We start from the raw sequence: 21,169 nt of genomic DNA on the forward strand, positions 1-21,169 counted from the left end.
GAATGCATGCTCCATTAACAAGTGTAGCAGCCAACATCGAGTCATATATTCTTTTGGCAAGTCAATACTTGTTTGTTGTGAGGAATTTAAGCTTAAATGACCACTTGCATCCCTTTGTCACATAGTATATGGAGCACAAAATGTTATTTTACACTGTTCAACATCCACAGACTTAACTTCAGGAATTTGTGAAAGGGATACAGGGATATTATTTCCTTCATGTGTGTATGCTCTCTCTCTCTCATGTTACCTGCAAACACAGTGTACAGGTTTCACCTAGAGGTTTGCTTTATGAAAATGCATTCATTCAAATTAAGTACAATCTCAAAGATTACACAAATACACAAGATAAAAGCAAAACTGGTTGCCAATGACCAATTACAGAAAAGACCAGGCCATGTTTGGCGTAGACATCTTTTCAGAACAAGAACCTCATACTAACTGTGAAGCTTGGTGGTGGAAATCTTTTGGTTTCGGGTTGCTTCACTGCCTCAGGGACTGACTAGCCTGGAGTCATTGATTCACCTATTAATTCAGTATCATATCACAGAGTGCTTAAAGCTAACGTGAGGCCACCTCTCTGTAAGTTGAGCGTTAACAGGAAGTACAGCTTGGTGCAGGTTAACAATCCTATGCACACTAGCAAAACCACCAAGGACTGGCTCAAAAAGAAACTATGAAGAGTTATAGAATAACCTAGTCAATGCCAAGATTTAAAATGTTGTGGCGGGATTTGAAAAAGGCAGTATATTCAAGAAACCCCTCAAACATCTTGCAACTTTTTTGTTTGTTTGTTTTTTGCATGGAAGGGTGATCAAAAATTTCAGCAAGCCAATGTCAGAGACTAGTGGACAGAAGTTTTTTTTTTTTTTTTTCCTGCTAAAGGGGGCAATACCAACTTGTAAGGGCCAGGTGTACTTACATTTTTCACAGAGAAATATTACATCTGATATTTTATGTTGAATTGATGATTGAAAAAGCAAATACATTTCCCTTGTGTTTTTGTTCAATTATATCACCTTTATCTGTAGGCACTGTATGAAAGAGGATCAAATGTTTGCTCATTCAAATATGTTGAAAAAAAAAATTCATGGGATGTGCTTATTTTTTCACATGATTATTTTTTGAGGATAAGTAGATACTAATGAGACTCAAAATTATGGTCGGGTTCAGGTGTAGTATGCACTTCATGGTCTCATAGGTTCAATGTCTGCTATATTGGGTTATCATGGACATTATGGTTCCTTTCCCACGTTAAATTCTCACCAATAAACATTTCACCCTCCCTATGCCCACATGGCTTTCAGTGCTTGAAATTTAACTGATCAAATACAGAGACAATAAAACAGCTCATTCTCTCATCTGGAAGACAGTTTATGTGAATGTATTTTGACGAACTCTCACACACGACACACATGGCTACACATCAAACTCCAGACTGTCTGTGTTGACTCATCATCCACTGACTTCCCCTCCACAGGGCAGTAAAATAGACACCTCTCCACGTCTCTGAGGAACTCAGAGGCAGAAGACAAGAGGGGGAAGCTAAGACTGGATGTTCAGATACTATATTTAAACCACATGTACACACATACCTACTCAATCCTTTCACTTCTTGTCTACATTTGTCACTCTCTCCTACCTATTAATCTCCACCCCATGTCCCTCCTTCCTCTAAACCTCCATAATAATCCAATCTATCGCTGCCCATCTTACTATTTTTGTCAATTTAGTTTTTTCCCTTCTCTGTCAGCCATACTGACCTCTTAAGCGTCAGGGTCTCTCTTTCAGACTTCACCATGTAGTACTGCTAGGGAGTGGAAACTAGAGCTGGGCAGCTGAAGAGATACTGTTGCAGGTTAACACAAATGATATTAATCTATGCAATATTTATTTCAAGATCAGTCCAACAGCTGACAAAACAGGACCCAAGTGAGATGTCAAGTGCATTTTTAAATTTGTTTTTCATTATCATTGTGTTTTCTACAATACTATGGTTCAATTGTGGTGGATCCAATTTATATACTATAGACCTGGGCTATATCAGATATTGTATGTTTTGACAGTGAAGGAAATCTTGATTGAATAACCATCCCAGAGGTCCATTTTCACTCATGGTGACTTTTTACTTATTCATTTCCTTCTTAAACTACCATATTCCTTTCATTGCAAGAGACACATTTATATGCAACTTTGCAGTGCCAAATATACAGTGCATTTTGGGGGAAATATATTGCTATTCAGATTGTTTCTTTCACTTAAGAATCAACACAGAAAATTCTTGTCTTGGTATGATCTGTAAAAGTTTACTTCCTGAATTTGAAACATTTCGAAAAAAGGTTCATTAAAAGTACTGAGGCTCTCACATATAATTGTTCTTTATACACCCAGGTTGGTTGGTCCTTTAACCTCCTGTACGTTAAAGCACTTTTTGTTCTTCTGGCTCTGTGCTTCAGCACATTTAATTTGAAATAACACTGGGTACTGTGTTGAAGTGCAAAGTCTCAAGTTTAATTTGAATGGGTTTAAATCAATATAGAAATAGCTGTGTTATAGCTATTATAACACAGCCCAAAATAGTGCCCAAATTGAATGGGTTCAAAAGTAATTGGACACTTGGTTGCTCAATGTTTCTTGTGCAGATGTGTGTCAGTGAAGAAAAATCACTTTGAGTGCAGAGCATGTCAAGAATGCTCAAAAACGGGGGCACGCCTCAAAACAAAAATGCCAGGTTACATATCACAAAAGCATCTGGAACAAAGTTCTGCGGACTGATGACACAAAATGCAACCTCAATCAAAATGATGGGAAGAGGAAAGTGTGGCTTGTGTTATCTGTTTTTATTCTCCCTGACTGTACTCATCATTGTTGCTGCTTATTTGGGTTGTGCAAATGGACGATCATCAGAGTGATCACCGATAGCTCATGCCTTTGCAAATGTCCAGACGATATGTTTTCCCATTAATGTAGAAATGTATTATTATTTGTAGTATTAAAATCTTATGCCACAGTTTCATGTGTGAAACCGCATATAACCATGTTTGGAACATGCACACACACACACACTCACACTCACTTGGACCAGCTGATTGTAATGAACTGCGCTGTGGTTTAAGAGGAGGAGATCGACAGACAGCACACGTTCAGTTTCTTAGTCAATGAGAGAGAAGCATTACTTATGATGACAATTTTGTCTTAACATACCCATAAAGTGTATTTGTCATCTTACTGTCATCACTCAGGTTATCCTTGAAAGACACTTTTGCTTTTTTGGTCACTTCTCTCTCATTCAAAGGGTAACGTAAAGTAAGGTGACTTTTTTTTTTTTTTAAATCTCAATAAGGTTTCATGATTAACAAACAATAAGAAACAAAAAAAAAAAATCACCATTATCACCTGACTGGGATTAGGAAAACATTGTGGTCACGGTCAAATAACAAAACTATCAATGATGATTACAGGAATAAGATGGGATTAAAAATCTAAAACCCATAAATTACACTGACACCCTTTCATTTCACTGCACTGCACGTCATTGATGAATGCAAATGACTAACGTAGACAATCTGGATTTGAATATAATGTTTTGGAGACAAAATGACTTATTGTTATATCCTGCATATAAATTGATACATGACATAATAATTGAATCATTTCTATATCTGCCAAACTTTCCAGCAACCAGTAGCGATCAGTCACCATACAGTTGACATATTTGCCAGATTTTTATGTGTGTATGAAAATTGCATGGGACTTCCTTATTATTGTTTCATGTATCACACTCACTCATTTATAATAAAACAGCTTCTCTATTTAACTTTTATACTTCTGTTCATGGACTTTTAGCTTTTTTTTCTTCCCTGCCTGCCTTTATAAGTCCTCCTATCCCTTGATCTCTCATACTGTCTGTTTTTTACACACTAGTATACAGCCTACGATGTATCCTCTGCTCTTTCATGCTTACTGCTGGCTGCCTTCCCTCAGGCATATTCTTTAGCTGCCTTTATTCCCCCTTTTTCCCCACCTTTCATATATTCTGAAGTTGCTTATTGAAACATAAGGCATGGTGTGGGGAGGCTTTACCAGAGATTTCATGGGTCAGATTCTGCCTCATTTGCATATATACTATCACTGTGTAGTACTCTGAGCCCTGGGGCAATATGGGATATTGGATGTATTGGTGCTGTAACACGTGGATGACATGCTCAGAAAGACTGACTTGAAAAGAGACACATGGTCACACACAGAGCCAAACACTGACTAGATATACATCAAAGCGATGCTTGTTATTGCTCTGAAATTGCCCGTCTTACCATTTCGCAGTAGTGTTCAGGATCTTTAATTGGAACACTTTTCCAGATCAAAACAATCATATATTTATTTTTACCTACAGTGGATGTTTCACCGGTGGTTCTTTCTCCCAATCACTGACAAGTGAAATGTACTTTTGTACTACATTTTGCTTTTTAAAAACACAAAACCATTGTGTCTCAAAGTGCTTTCCAAAAATAAGTGCAGTAAAAGATAAGAGCCAAATAAATAAACCAGAGCAAAAACAAAAGGGTTTTAACACTTAATAAAAGAAGAGCATAAAAAACTAGAAAATTCCAGGGAAATTTTGAGTGCCACGGGGGCTACTGCCGGGATGAGTACATGATTTATTTCCAGTGTTCATAAGTCACCCTGATCATATTCTGGTTTTGAGAAATGTCTTGATATAAAAGACTCTGATATAAAACAATGTCACATCCCTCAATCATGTATTATGTGGAAAATATCTCATATTCTGTCTTGTTTTTTTTAATAAAACAAGAGGCAACATGTCTACAAACTGGCATTTAAAGGGTTAAAATCCTGAAAACTAATAATCATTTGGTAGGTTTGAGCAGAACTGAAGTGGTTTAAGAGATATATGCAAAAAAAGCAGAAAAAAATATTGATAATTTTATAGCATTTTCTTTGTTTGTCCTTTTTTGGACGTGAGGAACCCCAGAGGGTACAAAATGTGTTACCAGTGTATAATAGACCTGTAACAGTAACTGACATTAGATTTTGAAAATATGTCAAAAAGGACACTTTCTTGCAGAAATCCATACCTTCAGCTGTAACACAGCCAAAATGATCAGCAAATCAAATAAGAAAAGTAAAGAAAATGTCCAAAAAAGGACAGAGGGACCCCTGAGGGTTAATAAATCCCATGAACTGCTATTTAAATTACCACTATTATGTTTTTTTCTGTGCTAAATTTAACATTACTGGGAGACCGTCACAACTTCATTCACTCTTTTAACAAAACAAAAAAAAAAGCAACGAAGGAAGCAGTAAATGGACTTAAATATTTAAGACCTAACTAAATGTAATTTAAGACCTAACATGCGGCTAATGTAAAGCTAGCAGAGCTTGGAGAGTTGGTTATCTGGTTGCTAGGCGCACGCAGGCACGCACTCAGGTCAGGAGCTGCCGTTGCCATGGCAATGTGAAAATCTGCCCAGAATTTGGCTTCTACATGGCTTCAAAACAACTGCAAATTATGAGAAAACCGTTACTTCTTTTCATAAACCGAAAAGACCGTGCCAAACACTGAAGCCAGAAGTTTCTACAGTCTCTATTTTATTCAGATATTCCTTAAAATGAGTGCGTAAGCTCAGTGCGAAGACAGAGAGAGATTCTTTTGAAAAAAAAAGACGATTACATTAGGTGTCAATGAGAGTGAGACAGGTATTGCTGCCGGACTCGCCACCCCCGTTTAAATTTTGTGGAGACCCTGCCTGTCAAAGTTACATTTTATGAATCCCAACAACTATGTCTACATTTTCAGAAAGAATTATTTGTCTCCTTTTTACGGTTTGGCCGCGAGCTCGAGTTAAAAATAAAAATAAAGGTTATTTTTTACTGCTTCACGCACTCTAGCCAACTGACGCTTTCACTCTAACTTTGAAGAAAAAGTGATTTGCACTCCTCCTTTGAGTGCTCACAGTTTGAAAAGTTTACATGTTATGTAAAAACAGTTCCCGTCTTTTTGAGAGAGCAGAAGTTTTCCTCCGTTTTACAGTTTGAATCACATTTCTACGTGCAGGTATGAGAGAGCTGGGTGACTCAGCAAAAAGGTGCAATTTTGTAGAAAAAAGGTGGGTTTCTAAAGAAAATTCCAATGCATTTCTATTGCATTATTTATTCCCAGTTTTTTGGGAATAACTTTGGGAAAAATTTGAATTTTAACACCAAAAGTCATAGCACCCCTTGCGGGATCAAGACGCACGTATTGATGTATATATTACCGGGGTTTTCTCAAAGCTGCGGGACGAGTTACGCGCCGAAATTTGGCGGAAGAATAATAAACCCGAAACAGAAGATTAATAGATGCCTCGGGTTCCGCCCCGAGGCACTCCTCTCAGCTATTCTAGCTGTAGAGGAGTGCCTCGGAGCTGAGCACCCGTGGCACTAATAATGTCAGTTACACCTAAAAGTCAGTAAATAAAAACAGGCTTTGAGTTTTCAATGTTTGGACTGAATCAGCTGATTTCACTATTTCACAGAGGGGTTACCAAAGATTCAGTGCAGCCACTGCAGAAGTATTTTAACAATTAGTCTTAACTATCAAACTAAACAAAATATGGCTTCTGACATAGTCTTCCAAAACAACACATATGATATACTGGTTGAAAATGAATTATATTACAGCTTTGTGATCTACCCCTGTGGCTACAGCTGTTAAGTTAAGGTTTGGTTAGGCACTGAAACCACTTGATTAAGGTTCAATAAAGATCCCAGTCATGGTTAAAAAAAAAAAAAAAGTCTTGACAGGCAGGTAGGAAGCAGAAACCACCTCTGCGGCTCTAAAGCCTCTCGCATTACTTCCACCTTTGCTGGGGAATAATTCACACATCCACAAGCAAAATAAACCATATTAAGCAGTTGAGCAAAATTAAAAAAAAAGTACTGGAGACCCAGGGTCGAGGAGCCAAAGGGCACAGCAATAAAAACGTTGTCTAACATCCTCTTTTTGAACTAAGGATTTTGGGGAAATCTCAGTTTCATTGATTTGGACAAGACTCTAAGTATAATATGAGGAATTGTTTTGTTCTTTCACCAAAATAACACATAGCATTTTCCACAGAGACTTGAATGGGTCCACAAAAACAGCATTTAGATCAAAACTAAATGACGAAATGATGTGCGTCCCTTTTCAATCTAAATGCTGCTAAATGTGTGAGAATAACAGTCATAATATAGTGTTAATTTAACATTCAACATTTAACATTTAATATGCAAACAAACATCATATTCAGCAAGAGTGGACAACACTAATTGAATGAGATATAATTCTAACCGACAGGACTATATCCACTTGATTTATTGTGCAACTATATAACTGGTGTACCTATATTATACACATATGCACACAGGTGCATGGGTATATATACAAATACACACACACACACACTCCTGTTGTACAGCTGTTGATTTTATCATCACTCTCATGTTGCACTACATTAGAAGAAACCTTTTAAACCACCTCTTACAGGTTCCTCACATAAACTCAGACATAAAACCAAAACCATATAATATCCTGGCATTTTAACGACACACACACACACACACACACACACACACACACAGACAGACACGCCTCTTACCGGGGTGAAGTTCATGACTTTGAGGATCCAGATGGTGAGCGCCAGGTTGACGATCATTGTAACGAGAAGCAGGAGGATGAAGAAGTACAAGCATCTCTTCCTCCAGCCGTAGATTCCCACTGCTGGGTATACTTGGGCACCACACACCGACGCCCCCCGTTGGTGGAGCGGGTTGGGCTGCGCCGCAAGGATATACTGCTCCTGTGTCATCTGAAAAACACACGAACATAACGAATACACACATAAGGATCACACGTTTTTATGAGATCTTAGATCTTCAAATTTATGTTGATGAACTAATTTCCTTAAAACTGTGAATCCATTTTGAATGAATTCAGTGTCGGGAAAATTGTCATCATTTGTCAGCTGACATTAGTTTAGTGACTCATTGAGTTAACATATACCCCTTCCGATTTCTCTTTTTCTTTATAACTGCAAGTTTCTCATTTTGGAGTGAAAATCTCCATTCGTTCAGCTCTGCACAGAAGCTAGGAGAGCATAAAAGGAAAGATTTTAAGGAGAAAGGGGGAGAAAGAAGACAGAAGTGGCATGTTTATTCCTCCCTTTTTCCATCCATGCAGTGCAGGAAAAGATACGGCAGAGAGAGGGAGCGGATGAACTTTTGTGGATTTGGTCATGGTGGAGGGAAGGATAGAAACTCTACTAAAAAGTTGAAGATAAAGAGGAGAAGCAGAACATGAGTGGACTGGAGAGAGAAAGATAGACATGAAGCATGAGAGATTGAAAGAGAGGAAAAGTGAGGGAGAGCAGGAGTGAGCGTGCAAGAGAGAGACCAAAAGGTGATAAAAAATAAGATAGAGGTGGAGTAGTGACGTGGAGAGATAACACAGCATCAAGTAGTAAGAGATAGAAAGAGAGGATGGAGAGAGAGAGAAAGAGAGGGGATGAGAGAGGGGGCAGATAAGACAGCAGAGGAGGACAGAGTCCATTAGTTGTAGTGGAGCAGGAGGAGTCATTGGTGACAAGAGATATGGAAACTGACTGCAAGGCACTACTATCTCTACGATCTCTGACTAACTCTCTCGCACTCTCTACCTCAGATTTTTTCTCTCGCTCACCCTCTCCCTTTCTCTCTCCCTAATTCACTTCCTATCTCACTTCGGCACCTCTCTCTCTTTATCGGTCTCTCACTCTCTCCCACACCCACACACACACATTATGTCTTTACTTGCTGAGACTGCATGACCTTAACACCTCAGCGACTGTTGATTTTTTTTTCTCCGCGCAATACTTTCTCTCCATATACTCACACATGATGACAGCAACAAGCCTTGATGGGAAACAAAAATGCTGACTCTTGCCTTGACTGCAGAGTAAAGAGGGGAAAAAAAAGAAAAGAAAAGCAGACTTGGCCTGTTCACGTTTTGCTGGGTTTTCAGTGGAAGAGTCTCAGAGACAAATATCAGCGTACTATCTGTATCTCCACAGGGGTTCTGTTTCTTATACACAAAAAGCAAGGACCTACTGAGCTGTTGATGCTGTGACAATGTAAAATCACCTTGGAAACTTAGCAAAATTTAACTTTTGTCTGGAGTTTTGAGATTTTTTGTGTATGCCTGTTGTGGTAATATACAGTATAATCTCACTACAGATACTGAAGGACTTGCAGCACCTTTAAATCCCCCCATCAGAAAAATAAAAATTACTCATTTTATATTGAAAAGCTACTAAGAATAGCTAAGAGCAGTAATCTCAACAATATCAGTCTGAACAGTCCTGTCCCTCTGAACAGCGACGGTGTGTTACACAATCCAACACAGTGGTGTGTTTTCCTTTACACTCCTGGAACCATTTTCCACCTGAATTAACTGCTTTACTCAGTGACTGAACTGTAATAAAACAGAGCAAAAAGAAAACAAATCCATGCGGAAATGCATCCAAGATGCAATGAAAAGGCAATTAAGAAAATTATCTCCAAAGGTGCACAGAAATACATGTGGCTGCATTAACTATGAAGCGTGAATTCAATGTGTAGCAATCATTAAAAGTTTAGCACAGCAATATATTTGTGAAAAATGGATGACAAGAAAAATACAGCATTTTATTCAGATTTGAAGGAGGCGATGAAAACACATATTGCAATCCGTTTTTTTGGCAGAATAAAGATGAAGCTACTTTTAATGTGAATACAAAATATGCAATAAATTTTTTGGTGTAAATGTAATCCAACTAATTTTGATCTAGGCACAGACTGGATATGAGACACATATTAATGCCAAGTACAGAGAGGTCTTAATGTTTGTCAAGTGGGCTAATGGATTAATGATGTTTTGCCTTTTCAAAGTGAGGAAATTCTCTTGCAATGTTCTCAGCTGGTTGATCTGTTTCATTTTATGGGCGCATCTGTTCAGTCTGTGCAGATACAATGCATATGAATTAATAGCAGGGTATTGCTATGGAATAGAGTTTTGGGGTGGGCTAGTGATCATTTTATCTAAGTATTCAGCAGGCACATCACTAAATCAATAGCTGAGTGATTACATGATTCAGAATGACTTTTGGATTGTCTCTGGTCAGTTTCTTGACTTCTGTTACTCTGTGATGTACTGTAAGCATCCCCTTTTATACTCTTCATTCACTGTCTTGCATCTGTATCTATGACTTGTCACATTTCTCTCAGAGCCATGCATCACCTTGATAAAATATTTTCTCATCCCGCTATAGTTCCCCAATTCCATATATCAAATATCATATGATTTCATACTGTTTCACACAGTCTTTTGCCACAGAAAATCCCCCACTCCCTTCGCTTTGTCACCCTTTTCTTGTATCTCAGTCTTTCTCTCAGAACTATCCTTGCTCATTCTATCCATCTTCATTGCCACTTCTCAAACATTTCAGTTAGTTTCTTCCTCTCTTAATTCACATCTAAAGCACTTTTCTGTCCCTGCCCTCTCTTTCCCCTTCTCCCACGCATCCCAACTGCATACTTCTCACCATCTCTACATTCTTTCTCATCCTGTTTTATTAACTCACGTCATTGCTTTCTTCCTTTCCACTCTTTATCAATTCATTTTGTTTTCCCCCTTTTCCTCCCTCCTTTCTTCTGTCCTACACTGATCCCTCCATCCACCCCTGCCTCTTCCAATGCATTTTTTAGATTGAACTGACAACAGGGTCATCAATCAATCCCATGGTGCACCACAGCTTGGAGGCCCTGCACAGCGTGACCTTACTTTATTAACATCATGATATCTTGAAAGCCATAAAAGCAACAGCTACGAGAGCCACGTCACCATGGTAACCATTACAACATACTGTCAACTGTGGTCTAACGATGATCTCAGCAGAGCCAATTTGTTTGTTTGTTTGTTTATTTATCAATTTGTTACTGTAGCTTCCAGATCATGATTAGACAACAGCTTAGAGAAATTACTGACTGTTTTCACCACAACATTTTGCCACACTATGTGCGACTAAGAAACACAAATAGCACAGTAAGGAACAAAAATCTCCTCATTGTAGGACCAAAATTTAGCATTCATCAATTTAACACAACGCTTAGAGCCTTTCAAATGTTATGCAACATTTAAAGGGTTTTACTTTTCTCTATGTAATTGGTTGCAGTTGGGCAACGCACACACAGCACTGCTGAAAATCAGATGTCAATGTGGGGGGGTTGATATGGCCAATGTCATCCAATTTCAGGTAGTAGACACACATGTATGGAAAACACACTCACAGATGGTATCCACATGTGACAAGACTGAGGCTCAGCTCTTTGCTTTGAGGATTAGATGAAGAGAAGATGGGAAGAGATGAAGGAGGGCAGGGAGAAGACGAAAGACAAATGAGAGAAATGAAATATATGATTGCGAGCCGTACATACGACTTATCCACCTCCACAACCCTGAAAAAAAGAGAAGCAAAAACTAAACATTATTACTTTACCAAGAGCTAATAACAGGAGATCAGACAACAGGAGATATTACTTGATGAAGTCTTTCTATGAAATTGTCTTTCATCTTTCAAGCAGTTTCATTTCACATAAAAAAGACTTTCAAAATCCATTATGACAAATAGGCAATCACAAATTTACCCTCTTATTGCAAGTTCATAAGAGTTCTTTGTAGTAGATAACAGCTCATGGCTTGGTCCAAGTTGTCAGCCATACGAGTCAGGATATCATTGTGATGATGGCAAGTATATAGCTGTCAATGTAAAATCTGATAAAAAAAAATAGATTTCAGTTCCCTGATGTGCAGTTCCATAGGCATGTCCTTTCTTGGTGTAAAATGAAGCTTCTGAGCATGTCCGGGAAGAGATTTCAGAGGAATCGGACATTGACGCACAGAGTCATCTGCTCTTATTATGTAACTAAATGAATGTTAATGTATGTGGGATGTATGTGTCAAGTCAAGATTCAGTTTGGTGGACGTTGCCAATAAAGGCAGAGAGTGGGAGCAGATGCACACGTGCGCTGTTTGATAATGTATGTGAAAGCAAGATAAATTGACAGATGGGTGGATATGCATGGACTTGACATGGAGACATGGGTGGATAATGAATAAATGTATGGATGGACAGACTTGTAGACACAAAATTCACACAGCTTAAGATTTCGTTTCATAACTAAAATCCATGTCAAAGTGTAATTAGTATGCACACTGCCGATTGGTGCTGCTGCTATTTGTGAAGTGCTGGGGGCGATCCAGTGTATCTGTCAGCCAGCATCACACAGCCTCTCCTCCCATCTGCTTATACTCAAGACCACTGCTCCAATATCACTCCGCTTCTGATAGCCTTGACATTCTCTCTCCATTTCTCTTACTCTTTGGCTTTTCAATTCAAGCTCCCAAGGAAAGCATTTGTGTAAGAAAAGGATAGGTAAGTGGTGAATATGAAACACTAAGTTTTTTGTGTGAACCTGATAACTTAGGGTTAGGGTCCTTCTTCCACGTCCAGTTAATTAAAGAAAGTAAAGCTAGCATTAAGTGAAGTACATTTTTGTTGTTGTCAGATTGACAACACTCTGAAATAAAGAGAGATAAACGTCAAGGGTATTTGTCCTGTAGCACCATTTGGTTTCCTGATCATCTGCAGTAGAAAAACTAGAAACCATCTTGCAATGGGATCAAACCAACAGCAATGCCTGTCGACATGTTGACATTCCAACCCATCAGTACTCGGTAGTCACAGGTCAGACCACATTCATTTTTACCCTCTGCCTTTATTTTGATCTCAACTACACACCTGTAAAGTTTGTTGTTTGTCTGTATACTGCACGTTTGTTATGCAATTGATGTGATAAAATCAGTTCACAGACAGACACCGGCAAAAGTACTCAAATCCGCCTCTGTGGTAGTTCCTGCTACAGTAGGTGTCTCTAGGACAACATTGTGCCAAGATGATACACATATACACATGCACAGACTCAGAAGGTAAAAATAATACCAGCCCTGCGCTGGCAGCTGGTAAAAACAGCAGCCTTTCTTTTTGCAAGAGGGGAAAGAATATAGACACAAATTTTAACTAAAGTTGTGTAATAAATGCTGTTATGAATTACTGCACCTTGAGAGTACGGGTTATAAATAAACTAACAATGTTGCTTCTTTTTTGAGTAAGGACCGCTGTATGTTTTCTCTACTGTTCAATTATATACTTGTTATGGTTGAAAATACAGTGGCTTGATAAATCATAGGCCTTTCTTTTCTACATTATTTGCCAGAATGTTACTGTGTTGAAATATTACTTCAAAGTCAAGGGTCTTTTCAGCTACTCAGTCATTTGGAACCTCCATTTCCAGGCAACTCCTGGTCTCTGTTGTATACTGATCACTAAAGATATATGAAATCTGAGTTGATTTCTCTGTTGTGAACCTATTCAATATATGAATGCCAATCAGTGTATCCTTATGGACTTGCATTAACATTCTATGGTGTGGTGTTTCAGTACTGCACTGTCCCCACATTCACAGTCAATTAAGGCCATTATTGTGATGTGGTTTTCTTGGACTTGCATTTGTGACCTTTTTCGCTGGCCATCGTGGCTTTAACTGCTAATGCCAACAACTTCATGAACTTTTGGTGATGGATTATTACTTTAAGTGGAAATAAAAGCACTGGGGTCATCCATGCAAAACACTGGATACATTATTTGGATAATTATGAAATGCAATGGGATGAAGACTCTCTATGTGGTTTTCTACATATATGATATTCTCATCAGAAAAAAATGATAAAAGACTACAATGGATTTAATGATGCTGCGCTTTTCACAAAATGACAATAACTTAAATAGTCCATAATGTTGTGTCTGAGTGTAGAGCATGGGAGAAAACAATCCAAACTCATCCTAGCAATAGATTATTACTGTGTGTGTGTTTTGTTGGACCATTTCTGTCATCTTATCCATGTAATTGCTGGACACACTCTAAAGAGTACGGTCTAGTCCGACTCTATTTGAAAAGTGCCTTGAGATAACCTCTGTTGTGATTTGGCACTTCATAAATAAAAATTGACTTGACTCTCTTTACATCTTCTGTTGCAGGGGTTACTGTATATTTCTACATGACATGGTTTTGGTTTTGTTTAGAGATTTTAATATATATTTTATTTCCATAGCTTTTAAAAAAGGCAGAAAAGACAACCATTTATTATCACTTTAATATAAACTGTCCCTTTCATTACCTTATTTACCTTTCTAAATACCAATTATTTCTGTTTTCATTTTGTTTGTAAAGGACTTTTTGTCATTGTACTGTGAAATTCTGTACTAGTAAAGCATGTACAGTTAAGGCAATGGGAAAATATACGAATAAAAACAGCTGTACACTGTAGGGGGATCAGGTGAGCACACTGTATGTGTGACAGATAACATAACATAACAAGGGATTTCTGTACAGTACTTCCACATGCAACAAGGCATATGCATTTGCTTTTCATATGTATGTGAGTGTGTTGGTGCCTATGTGATAAAACAGTAAGCCAAATGAACTGGGAGCACTCTGTGTTGGCTGTAGGTTGTTGGTTTGGACAGTCTACCATCCCTGTCACTGTGGGCACTCAGGTGTTCAGCCAGTGGATGGATCACAACACTCACATTCACAAACGCACATACGCGCGCGCACGCATGCATTCATGCACACGCACACAAACTGTAGTAAAACAAATGCACAAAGAGAATTCCACACAAACAAGCAAACACACGTATGGACAGACATACAATCACACTGCAGATATGTGCATCAGCAAACAAGGAACACAGGAACATCGGCTAACAAACAATGCATACACACAGGCATGCACACACACAAACTAGGATACTGTGCACTGACGCGTTCACTATTCCAACAGATTTAGGAGGTTGTGCTGCAGGCCTAGTGTAAAAAGAGAAGGCTTAAAAGGACAACTCTTGCACTCTCTCACAACAGCACACACCTTCATACTCCTATATTTGTGAGGAAACTCATTGAAACAATGCATTCACATTCATGCATTAATGCATAATTCAAGGCATAAAACTCAAACTCCTCACAAAGATAGCCATGTGAGGAAACACACACACCACACAAACTTGTTTCACTCATTGACTTAATACATTCCCCAGCCCCTTACCCTGAGCAAAAACAAAACCAAATTCTAACCCTGAACTCTGAATCCAAGTCTTAACCCTCAGAAAGCAGTGTCTACCTGTGGGGATCTCAATTTTTGTCCCCACGGTGACACCAGTCCCATGGGCTGGTGTATGTTCAAGTTAAAGTCCCCAGTGGGCTATAAAAAAAATAGCTCCCTGCCCCAACACACACACACAACTAAGCCAAAAGCACAACAGCTGGTACCATATAAACAACCTGTGACAGGCAGAGAGAGAGAACGAAGGCATAGCCGCATTAGAGAGAGGGACAGAAACTAAAAAAAGAAAGGTTTAAAAACATTCAGAAAAGTGTGACAGTAGATAAAGGACAAGTCAATTCCTGACATGATCTACCATGTTTTCGTGTTAGTTTAGGACAGCATGGTGGCCTTTGTGTCAGAGTGACCTTCAACATAGCCCATGCTACCGTGAAGCCTCAGTTTATGACATGTATAATATTAGCCAAAGCTTGTATTACTTCACTCGTACTAATACATATACTAAAACAATAGCAATTTTTAGCAACAGATATTTTTTTCAAATCACTTTTTTTGCTGAGAATTTTTGAGGATAGAATTTTTAAAGTCTATTACAAGTTGCAATAGGTCCCTATATGAACACAAACTATTTTTACTTACTGTAATAACTGATCCTGTTCATAGTGACCATTAAAAGGATGCCACCCAGTTCTCTTTTTTATGCAAAGATGTGTTCCAGAGTTTATCTGCAACTAATATAAAGCTTCAGCTGTGTGAATTAATTAAATCAAGTGAATATCTTCCACAGGCACAGTATGTTTTATATGACTAAGTCTAAAGTGTCTACTTTTCATTTATTAAAAAATGTCCAGCTTCTACTGGAAAAAGCAATATATCATCCTGTACTTCATCAATATAAGTCTTCATTATATCATAGATATGTTATCCAAGTGATTCATTTGAGCATTTTTGATCTATCCCTATTCGATTAAAGTAAGTTTATGTTTATGAAACTACTACTGCTTAAGGTCAGAGACTTCTTTTACGCTTAAAGGAAACCAAGACGACTGCTGGTTGGGAACAGGTTGGAAGGAGGATACCTGCACCAGTTTTGAAGTTGAATACTTTGTACGCCCATCTATCCACCATTACCACCACACTCTTTCAGCTTCACACTTTGGTTCCAAATTAAGACATGGGTTGTGTTAAGCTGTTTAAACAAACAAGCCCTGCTGTGGTGTTTCTGGAGAATTCAATTTCCTTCATCAACGTGTTTCCCTGTTCATCTTATGTTGGTGTTTGCTGAAACCCTGCTTTGGTTCTAAAGCGGCTGCTTTCTACTACCGCCTCTATTTATAGAGGCTCTGGAGTGAAAAGTTGTTCTCATTTGTCTCTCTCTAGCTTTATCTCTATCCAATGATGTCTTTCGTTTTTTTTCCAGTACCCACGAGACTAATTAGCGGATGATGGAAATGAAAAAGGGAAACAAGAGATGCCAGATGAGAGGGAGATACATAAAGAGGGAAAAGCTGGTAAAGCAAAGGAAAAATAGAGATCCTGATGTTACTTTTTGATTGGCAGCTTTACTCTCCCATTGGTCCCCAACCTGGTCAGCAAGGAAGTTTCCACACCGCAGACCAGCTGTCACCTCATGCCATTGCATCTCACATGCTGCTATAAAGGATATTTGCCTTAGTAGGTAGCTGAAGGATGAATGGGTTTTTAAACTGCATGGTTGCACAAAATTGGTTGAAAATTGATGGTTGGAAACCGCTATCCATTGCCACTTTCCCATAGCAGACCTAAGTGCATATTGGCAAATGCATGTTTATACTTTCTATCATAAGAAACAGTTTAGCAAACAACACAACAGTTGGACAATAGAGCAGTGTTTCAGAGGTAATTTTAGTTTCATTATGGAGGTTAAGCAAGAAAAAAATCATCCCTTCCAGCCAATCTACATATGTGGCTTGCTGTGCTCTTTACATAAAACTGCCCACAAACTCATCATCTTATCTAAAAGTGCCCTTTCATCTTAAATATTTGAAAGGATAGAAAATATTTTTTTATCTTCCTGGCTGTCAAAATAAAGACATCACTACACCTAGAGCCTTTCAATTCAAAGCCCATACTATCTGTTCTGCAGTATCTGATATTACCTGCCTGTAAGTTATTAAGCAATGACCGTTTTGTAATGCTAGCAGGTACAAAGTGAGATTGAATGCTGGGTGCAGCAACTACGGTACCAGTACCTGGATGGGCTGTGGTTATGAATTCTAGTTTAGGAGGCTTGACATTCATCTCTTTCATTCATTTGTAGATGGTAACAACTTGGTGGTTTCCCCACACACTCAAGGCCTATTCATCACGACACACAATGACAACTGTTGAACATTCATAATAATATTTTCTATGAGTATCTCCTTCAATTTCTGTAACCACTTCAGAGTACACTCAGTATGAAAGGAGTGGCATGGTAGTTTGTTGATAAACTGTTCAGTGTAAGCAAAATAAGCAGATAATATGTTGACAGTTTGACATTAGCTTTATTTGAAATGTTTTAACTGAGAAGTTACTGAATTTATTTTGATTGTTTTGGCAAGTGTTACGTTGTAGCACTTGCTAAGGCTGAACATTGAGTCACAATAATATATTATGCATTGCAAAAACATTGCTAATCCACAACAGTATTTCAGCACCATGGACATCTCTGTAGTCTGCACAGTACTGGACAACAAGGAGCTCTCCATAGTCCTGAACCAGCATCTGCTGATCCAAAATTGTGAGGATTTGGTTACACTTTTCCACTTGCTTACAAAGAGACGCATCTGTGCTACAAATTTGTTTTTAGATGTGTTAGATGCTCAGTTCTGTATTGCAGTCAGCCCTGTGTTGTATAGCAGCTTTGTGGTTATCTATGGCCACACAGAGTCTTGTTTCAACTGCACACTTTAATTCATACTGCTATAAACACAATGGCAGTATTGAATTGTCACTGTATCCGCAGTGTCACATATGGCTATGTACACATTACTAATGTAATGCTAACATAAAGGCTGGGTGATATCTCAAATTTCTTCAATGTCAAATCAGTGTCACTGATTTGTTTATATGCCGTAATATCAACAACAACAACGTTATTAACTATAACCTTTCTTGTCATATGTGGTGAAACTGGAAAGTTAGGGACATTTTTGCTGTGTTGGATTCGGGACATGGGCTGGCATCAGAATCTCCAGGAGTGACACATTGCTCCAATTCCACTGCTTGCTTTTGTTTCAGGTACTGTAACAGGTTTATTGTGCTGCTACCTTTAGTTCTAATGGAGCAGGGTTTCCCATACATTGAGAATTCACTTGTTGTGGTGAATAACATGGCACGTGACAGATGTGTATGGAGAGACCCATGCAGTTTAGAGGGGGACAGTTATATTCTTTGACTACAATTTACAAATGTACCCTAAAGACCTCATATGCAGTGAGGTACACTTTGCTAGCTAGGCAAAATATTAGTCCCGACTCAGTTCCTGCAGTTTATGTCTATTGTAAGATTTACCTCAGTTTAAACCAAGCAATTTCATCTACCTGGCAGGCCATCCAAGTAGAACCTATGCATGGAAAACGCTGTGGAGTTTTTAAAAAACTTCATACAGCACAGTGATCTGTTCCACGTCAGACCTTGCAAAACCGTAAGCATTTCCATATCAGTGAGGTAACATTACTACATTACTTTGCTATTACTTCATAGACTTCAAAGGCTGAGGCTGTCAATACTTAAGCTTGCCGTTAACTGGCAAAGTTCAGAAGGGCAGGCTCCAAGGACATGGCGACAGTCTACATTACTGTTGTAACTACAGATAAGTGCTGGCACTGGCATTTGAGTGACAGCTTATATGGATTTCGCGATTTAGGCATTTCTCGCATTGTTCCAAAACAAAAGCTCAGAATAATGGAATGTATTTGATTTATCACCCAACTCCTATAACTTTCTTGTTGGATTGTGGGTAAGGTCTGCAAAGTAACAATGCTGTCCACTACTGTCTCAAATAGATGTTGAACCTTCCTGGGGTTAGCACTTCCTCTCTCCCTTTTTTCTTTCTTTTTCTGTCATTATATTTGTTTGTCCTACTCCCCCTGAATTCCGTTTCATCCCAATTCTTGCTCTTCCAATATCTGTGATTTCTTTTTCTCAGCCTCCCTCCCTCCCTTTCCTTCTCTCTGGCATGCTGCCTCCCACTGAGTCAGTATCTGTCAGTCAAAAAGCTGCCACTGTTAAACACCGCCAACAACAACAGGCTTAAGCTTGGGTTTTTCCTCCTCCTGGAGAGATAGATGAAAAGCGTCATGGAAAGAGTTTGCTGGCGATGCAGTCTGCTTTTTACAGCTCTTTGAAAGTCACAACAAAAGCTGATGAGTGAATATGCCGTTTCCTGGTGTGGTGTGTAGAAAGTTACCACATCAAATCACACAACATAAAAGGTGAAGATTTCTTTCTTGCTACAAAATCTGGGTGTTGTTCAAATCAATTTTGCAACCAAACCTCAGTTGTGGTTTACAGTCTTCATTTACAGTTGTGTGCATATGATAAGCCACAATTGTTATTATAAATAGAACAAGATGTGTTCACTTCATTGTCACTATAGGACCTCAGTTATCACCGATTAACATAATGGTACCTCCTATGAAATATGCACTCTCAATGATATAATGGGCCGGACAAGGAAAATTTTTGAACAACTAAAATAAATTCAGGAAAAGAAAATATATATCAATGGTCAAAAAATGGCCAAAAAAACATTGATGCATACCACCTTCTTGGCTGTAATTCATTCAAGCAGAGGTGCTATTAACAGGCAAATGGTAAACAACAGTAAATGACAAGTTTAAGCCCATACTTTTATCTACCTACAATTAAACTCACCGCAATTCCATCAACTGTCAACATTTATTCTGTTTTACATAGTCAACATTTTTTTTCACTTTTACATCTTTACAAATCACTCTCCTTTAACACTGTATTTACACTGTACATGTATTTATTATTCTACACATGATTTGATGTGATTTATTTCACACATGTTTTGCTATGTGTTTGATTTAATTGTAACCTTGTTTAATATGCCTTTTATTTCATGACCACTAGTCATTAATACATGAACAAGGAACATAACATGTTATTTTAACCTTTAAATATCATCTACTCAGTGGCATACTTTGAGGACACACACACATCTTTGAATGGGACACTGGTGTCTACCAAACAATTAAAAGTGACACTGACTGAGTAGAGATTTTTTTTTCTCTTTTTTCCTGAATGATTATGGAGTACTTGACTTTTTAAATCTTAATAATCATAATAACCTTGTTGCTGTAATGACCTGTTGCTAGCTTGACATTTCTACTTGCTATTGAAAGTGAAGTAGAATACATCTTCAAATCAGTTTCAGAGATGCATATGCGTCATACAGGTGCCTAAGGGGAAATGAAGATTTTTCACTTTGATTCTACAAAGGCAATGTAAGGTCATCCCACTTTCTTTCTATGCTTAACCCATGTTTTGTTTTAATATCACAGTGAGTGCAGACTAGCTGGATAACTGGTTCTCAAACTGTGCTGTTGCATAGCTATAACAATATGTAATGAAAACATTTTTGAGAACCACTGGGATAGACTACCTGGCTAGCTAAAGAGTCCTCTTCTCCACCAGCCTGAGCTTCTACTGCTACAGCAACAGGTGACTCCTCCACCTCCTTTAGCATCACTTAAGCCTCCTTGCCTCCCTCAATGTTTTCGTTTTTGAAAAATCTTTTTATATCCATAGCCTTGGCTTGTTAACTACCACCAGATGCCAACGATAACCCTGTAACTGGTTCTCTCACACAAAACACACACACACAGAGGAACCAAAATGTACTTGCATTTTTGATCAACACTATACTAATTTCAAGGGCTTTAATGC

General features: G+C 38.4%; 1 protein-coding gene across 1 annotated transcript in view; it reads right to left on the bottom strand.

Moving 5' to 3' along the window:
• Nucleotides 1-21,169, bottom strand: part of LOC130166780 (zeta-sarcoglycan) — a 341,932-nt gene that overhangs the window by 148,898 nt on the left and 171,865 nt on the right. The window contains exon 2 of the mRNA XM_056372533.1: nucleotides 7,638-7,847. Coding sequence (XP_056228508.1) covers nucleotides 7,638-7,847 — 210 coding nt within the window. The remainder of the gene's footprint in view (nucleotides 1-7,637; nucleotides 7,848-21,169) is intronic.

This window comes from Seriola aureovittata, chromosome 3 (genome assembly GCF_021018895.1).
Source record: "Seriola aureovittata isolate HTS-2021-v1 ecotype China chromosome 3, ASM2101889v1, whole genome shotgun sequence".
NCBI lineage: Eukaryota > Metazoa > Chordata > Actinopteri > Carangiformes > Carangidae > Seriola > Seriola aureovittata.